The 6,889-nt window shown below is 36.4% G+C and overlaps 1 protein-coding gene across 1 annotated transcript; it reads left to right on the forward strand.

The window, feature by feature from the left end:
* Positions 1-4,725: 4,725 nt before the first annotated feature.
* On the forward strand, positions 4,726-6,370 carry LOC122052978 (AT-hook motif nuclear-localized protein 25-like). Its single transcript, XM_042614766.1, has 2 exons — positions 4,726-5,038; positions 5,146-6,370. The coding sequence occupies exon 2, from the start codon at positions 5,311-5,313 to the stop codon at positions 6,214-6,216; it is 906 nt and encodes a 301-aa protein (XP_042470700.1). The 5' UTR covers positions 4,726-5,038; positions 5,146-5,310; the 3' UTR covers positions 6,217-6,370.
* The last annotated feature ends 519 nt before the right edge of the window (positions 6,371-6,889 follow it).

Consider the following 6,889-nt stretch of genomic DNA (forward strand, 5'->3'; position numbering starts at 1 on the left):
ATCCATTCTTCCACCTTTTTTTATGGGAAATTAAAAAAAAAAAAAAACAAGCTTTCGGACGAGTGCTGAATGGGAGCAGATCATCGTCCACAAAAATAATGGATTAGGAAATAGATTATTTGTAATTGTGATTAAATTATAATCATGATATGATCATAATCTATTATGATTTTTTTTATGAATTTATCATTTTTCAAATTATAATTTAAATCGAGATAGATAATTGAAGGTCATCTTAAGATCATCTTCGCTCAGCATTCGACTATCTGATCAGTTGTCCATTTTTGAAGATATTTAAACGACCTCTTGCTATCTATTCCCATTCAAACTAATCAATACAATTTAATTATAATTATGAGTATCTATAAGCTAGTCCAATTTTTTTTTTTTAATAAGAAGATCTGGTCTCCTGCTGAATAATATTAATTCACTAATCAGTGTTTGGATATTTTTTTAATAATTAAATTAAATTAAAATTTAAAAAAAAATGAAAATGAAATTCCGACGAGGAGACACAACTGAGAGATAAGGCATCGATGTTACCCCATGCGACGGCAATACCGCTCTCCACGTGTTTGACAGCTGTACTGCTAAAACAGGCCCATCCCCTTGACCCGTTGACTGCACGTGCTCGGTCGGACCCGGGGGAGGTTCCTTTCGCCCGCACAAAACGTAGTCAGTTTTATGCGCCACTTTATTTTTGTTCGGCCAAAAATAATAAAAAAAAATATACATATCAAAACTTCTAGAAGTGATACATAATTATCTTGTTATTTTTCCAAATAATTTTTAATTTTTTTATTTAAAAATTAAACTAACTTTGAGAATTAATGGCGAATTGGCGATTGCAAAATTTTTCTGAAGATTTTAAAGAGCTTTGCCTGGTATTTATAATTTAATTTTAGAATAAAAATCAACATCGATTCACTAAAAAAAATGGTTTCGACTCTCTGATGTGACTCGAATGATCCTGATGTAGAAACTCTTTTTAAATATTTAAAAATAAAAAATAATCCACCTTATACCTCTTTAGAATCATTTATTATTATAATGAAGATTATGTGATAGATTTTGATTAAAATATATTAAATACCAAAAGCAAAAAAATTTAAAGACTAAAAAATACATAATAGACACTAAAAATATTAAATGTTCTTCTAATATCACAGTATAAGAAGTGCAGAATTTTAATTAAGATTTAATGCCAAAAATCTAAATCTATGTATATAATATATATATTTGATGAAAAAAATTGGCCAAAAATGATAAGGGCGCCTAAACATAGATGGACACCTTGGAAAAAAAATTTGGGCGTTTTCCCCATAATTTTATTTCAAAAATACCTGTAGAAGTTATTTTATTTGTAGTTTTTATAACATATCAAAAAAATATATATCAAGGGGCTTCGTATAGAAGTTGTCATGTAGAAGATATTAAATAACTATTATAATATGTTTAAAATGGATTTAAGATTTATAGTTTTATATAGTATAGAAGCTACTAAGTAATTGTTACTATTAGTTTTATTTGATTCGGAGTCTATAACGACTCTTACTTCAAGTCTTGCGATTGTCGATCGCTTTCGTTGGACAATTCATTATCAATTCGAAATATTTCACAATATATCTTAATTACAATGTAAGTGTGAATGTATAAAAGTTATTGACAATTAAAAATTTGTTGACTCGAGTTTTCAGTCGTCGTAGCAGCGTTTAGGTGTCGTACAATAGTTTCCAGAGCAGCACACAGGAGAGAAAGATGTTCGGATTGATGTGATGTAGGTGTTGGTCAAACCCTCCATTTGTAGCCCTATCTGGGCATCTAGGCTCCTCCCCGGGTGCCCCTCGGCTGATGTGGTGTGCTCTCATCGAAATTTCATCCAACAAATTTTATCCATCTCTAGGGCATCTGGACCCGTCTGGGCGCCTAGACTGTGACGTAGGCCAATGAATCAGTGTGCACCACCTCAACTCCTGAGGTCGGTCGCTTGGTCCCATCTCGAGCGTCCGACCACCTATAGGCGCCTAGATTGGTTCTGGGTGCCCGGATGCTCATTTTTCAGCCTTTTTATAAAGTAGAGTTAATCCAACAGATAATATGTACAACAAAATAATATTTGAAAGACTCCGGACTGTCCGATCTTGACTTTAAGTTTCGCTGAAACTGTAGGTTGGATCGACACCTAATGTTCCCTTTAGAGAGAACGCACCCTCACTTACTTCTCTCAAGAGAGTTTAACTTTTGTTAAACAGGTTCTCCAGACCGTTTTGACTTTTACTCAACATCCGAGACTTCATGACTTTCACCTAATGTCCTCGACTCTAAGATTTCACCCGATGTCTTCGACCTGTCAAGTCTTTGCCCAATCCAATGGATCAGGATTTCATTGTCTAGTCGCAACTAGGACTTCCCACCTGTCTAGCCTCAACTAGGACTTCTTTGCCTAACCTCAACTAAGACTTTTACCTTATCTAAAATCACTTTGGATTTTCCTGTATACTCGGTTAGACTTGTTAGATCACAACACAACTTAACTTTGAATATTTGTCAAATATCAAAACACAAGTTTAATTAACTAGTGCTTCCATTACCAACAACTATAATGTGTAGAAGTTACCAGTAGTTACTAGTGTTTGTGATGAGTGTAGAGTTTAAGGTTTAGGATTGTACTACCTACTAGTTCTACAATAATTAAAGTGATTTTGATGATGTTAAAATATTTTTTATCAAATTAATAAATTGTATTTTAATATAATAGCGTTAAAAAACTCTTAAACCTTAAATTATAAATTTTAATCTCATAATAAACATGTTGTAATAATTACTAGTAATTTTTACACATTATAATATATAGTCATTTAGTAACTTTTGCATATTGCACTAGCTACTAAATAATTTTTATATAGTATAAATTTAAAATTTAAAATCTTAAATTTACTTTAAATATGAATTATTCAATAGCTGTTATACATTATAGAAGCACCTTGACAGTTTCTATAATAGTACTGATTTAGGGATCTATTTGATTTTTTTTTTATAAAAAAAGATATGTTCTGTAAAATTTGATGCACCTTTTTAATTTTTGTCCAAAAAATTTCTAATAAAGTGTCATAATTGATCACAATAGATATTAATAATATTGAATGTACACACATCACCTATCAAAGTGATACTGAATTAAGCTTCACCAAGAGTTAATGCCAAAAGCTTTAAAAAAACTGATTGTAAAAACTAGTTGCCCTATTTTTACTCTTACAGTGCATTTATTTTATTTTATTTTAAATTATTATTATTATTATTATTTAGTCGGTACTAAATATTCAACTTATGCCAAATAATTATGAGAATGATCGATCGTCTTTCGAAAGTTTAAATTAATCATCTATTAAGAAAATTTTATCTATTAATTAATCGAAACTAAAATTCGATCATTAAATATCTAAAAAACTAAGGGTCCATTTGGTTTATGTATTTTTCATTTTTATTTTTAAATATATTTTTTCTTTAAAAAAAAGTTTGATTTATATTTTTCATATCAATTTTAAAAAAAATAAATAGTATTTTCTAGAAAAATAAAGAATATCTAAAAATTATTTTTTATTTTTCAGAAAATTATATTTTTTTAGAAAATAAAAATAAAAAATACACAAACTAAACATATCCTAATAAATCCGATTGTTACACCATTATTTAAGGAAATTAATTTTTCATTTTAATTTTTTTTTTTTATCTCGTTGCATTAGGCTTAGCCCGACTAATTCAATCTCATAAAAATTTTCCATCAATCATATTAATTTTTCATTTTAAATATTATTGATAGAGTTATAAATGAGTGTATTTGTTAAAAAGTCTTATCATTCCTAACATATTATAAAATTATTATAATTTTATACGTATTTGAATAATTTTTATTAAAAAATATAATTAAAATTTACATATTCATACAGCTAATGCCCAAAGTGTTTATGAAAGTTTCGTTAATTTATAACCTTGAAGCCAATAATTATACAATATCCTTATAAAGTATAGGGCAAAAACTTTTGGTCTCTTTCTTTGACTTAGAATGACATTGTTAAGTTAAAGCAATATTTACCAAATCTTGACAAAGTTTAAACTGTGATCTTTTCTTTCTTTGATTTAGAATGACATTGTTAAGTAAAAGCAATATTTACCAAATCTTGACTAAATTTTAAACTGTGATATTTGATTATATATATATATATATATTTTTTTTTTTTTTTCAAAAAATGGCCCTTAGGCCTTAAGTTAGCCATCTCGCATTAATTATTAGTCTTGACTGGACTGGAACTTTTTAAAAGAGGTGACCTGGATGTCTTTAGAGCATTTGTCCAAAACCTATATATTTATATATTATATTAGACAGCCATGCACATGAAATTTATTTGTCAACACAGCAGATGGAATTTTCTCCATTACAATTTTATTTATTTATTATAATTCAGTAAAATTTTCCAAACTTCACCGAACGCTACAGAAACGGGAACCGGTCCTGACGTCTTGTCCATACATGCACAAATAACTCGAGTGTCATGTAGCAAGAGGGACAAGTAGCCAACCCTAGTGGTAAAAAGCAAAAGATGAACACACACATTACCTAAAGGAAACTTTGGACTTTGTTGCAACCTTCTCCCTTGCACTTTTTTTTAATCCATTATTTAACATGACATGATAACTCATTCAAATAACCACACTAATTAACACCTCCCCAACCCTATTTTTTTTATACACTGTGTTTCTTTTCATACTAAAGCAGAATTTTATACTGTTAGGTTCCTTTAGTCTTGCACCAATCTTGTTTTCTCCTCTCACAAGCCCAGCTAGCCTAGCTAGCTCGCTCTTCGTCTCCCTTGTGCAGCTAGCAGCTTCTTCATCAGCAGCGGCATCATGTTTGATTTAGATCTTGAGAGCTGGCTTTCGTAGACGACTCGAGTCGTTGTTTTTTCCTGAGGAAAGGAGATCTATCTTGTGAAAAAGATTGTATCTTTAGCAGCTTTTGTTGGTGCAGGGAAGAGATAAGGTTTTTTCCTCTGGTGGTAGAACTCTGTCTGCATTAATTGATTCTAGACTCGCTTCTTGCTCTGTAAAATATATTAATTCTTCTTACTTTGTAACTTGTTCCTTGAGTTGGGAATCTCGGCGAGCGCTAGAGAAAAAAAAGCTGGAGATTGAATAAAAATCTCATCTTTGTGTTTCGAGTCGAAGCTTTGAAGAAGAAGAGGAAGAAGAAAATCTAATATCGAGGAGCATAAGCTGGCAAACAAGTGGTGGGAGCGAGTCGATGTGCCGGGGATGGCCGGGATGGAATCCGGCACCCAGAGCGGCGGCGGTGGGGGCGGTGGTGGACCTTCACGCTACTTCCAACACCTCCTCCGGCCGCCGCAGCCGCCTCCGCCGTCGACGCACGTCCCGCCACAGGATTCCAAGTCTTCCCCGGAGAAAAGCCCTAAGCTTTCCCCTGAGGAGCATGGGGACCAGCCGCCTTCTGACTCCTCCCCGGCCGGGACATCTGGAGGAGGGGGTTCTGTTCGCCGCGCTCGGGGCCGCCCGGCGGGCTCCAAGAACAAACCGAAGCCACCGATCATCGTGACGCGGGACTCTCCCAACGCGCTACGTTCGCACGTGCTCGAGGTCACCGCCGGCGCCGACGTGTTCGAGTGCATCACTGAGTACGCCCGCCGGCGCGGCCGCGGCATCTCCGTCCTTAGCGGCACCGGCTCCGTCACCAACGTGTCGCTCCGCCAGCCCGGGGCCTCTCCGCCGGGAAGCATGGTGGCCACTCTGCGCGGCCGGTTCGAGATCCTCTCCCTGACAGGCACCGTCCTGCCTCCGCCGGCGCCGCCAGGCGCCGGCGGCCTCTCCGTGTTCCTGGCGGGAGGGCAAGGCCAGGTGATCGGCGGAGGCGTCGCAGGGCCGCTTGTGGCCACGGGGCCGGTGGTGCTCATGGTGGCTTCCTTCGCCAATGCGGTGTACGAGCGGTTGCCGCTGGAGGGCAGCGAGGATGAAGAGGCCGCCGCGGCGGCCGCTGCACCAGGGCAACAGACAACTATATCTCAGACTTCCGGCGTGACGGGAGGCGGCGAAGGCGGCGTCAGCGGTGGAGGCAGCGGCGTCCCGTTCTATAACTTGAGCGGCGGCTACCAGCTCCCAAATGACGCCTTCGGTTGGGGTACTGGTGGAGTCAGACCACCATTTTAATCAATTCTATTTCTCTTTTTCTCCCATCTATTTCTGTTCTCTCTCCTTCTACTAATTAATCATTGCTGTGGATTTGTGTTCTTCCTCTTGAACGAGCTACGCATCAGTTCTTTCCACGAAACAGGTTCGAAATGTAGTATTCATTGTACTCGTATCTCTCTGCGTCAAAGTTTGCTCTGATAATATCTGGTTCATGATCTTTTCCATTCAAACCACATGCACTGTTCTGCTTTTTGTTCCTCTAGTTTTTGGTTGTAGTATACAGATGAAGATGAATTCGGTGAAGGAATGATGAAACTTGAAACCTTCTAAATCTCACCTGATTTTTATGGGAAGATGACCGAAGTAGTCAATGTCAAGTACCCAGAGAAAGAGAAGGTAGAAGGCATGAAGTGATTTTACGTTTTGTTGTTGTTCAGGGAAGGCAAACTCCCACGCATGAATGAAATACGGTTTCAGAATCTGTCCAAAAGATTCTCATATTGGCTTTCATCTCTCTCCAAAGTACAATTGTGCAGAAAGGGCGTATGCACTGTCTTCTGGAACGAGAAGAACCTTGGAAGCTTGCATATTCACAAACACCGTAAAATTACTTAGGTCAGAATTCATGCAAACAGCATCTTCTAATGCACAGCTTGCAGGTGCTGAGGAATGTTAGATAACAATGGTGCAG

This window comes from Zingiber officinale, chromosome 3A (genome assembly GCF_018446385.1).
Source record: "Zingiber officinale cultivar Zhangliang chromosome 3A, Zo_v1.1, whole genome shotgun sequence".
In the NCBI taxonomy this organism is placed as follows: domain Eukaryota; kingdom Viridiplantae; phylum Streptophyta; class Magnoliopsida; order Zingiberales; family Zingiberaceae; genus Zingiber; species Zingiber officinale.

Coding starts and splice junctions, on each gene's coding strand:
- LOC122052978 (XM_042614766.1), top strand. CDS start 5,311: ATGGCCGGGATGGAATCCGGCACCCAGAGCGGCGGCGGTGGGGGCGGT.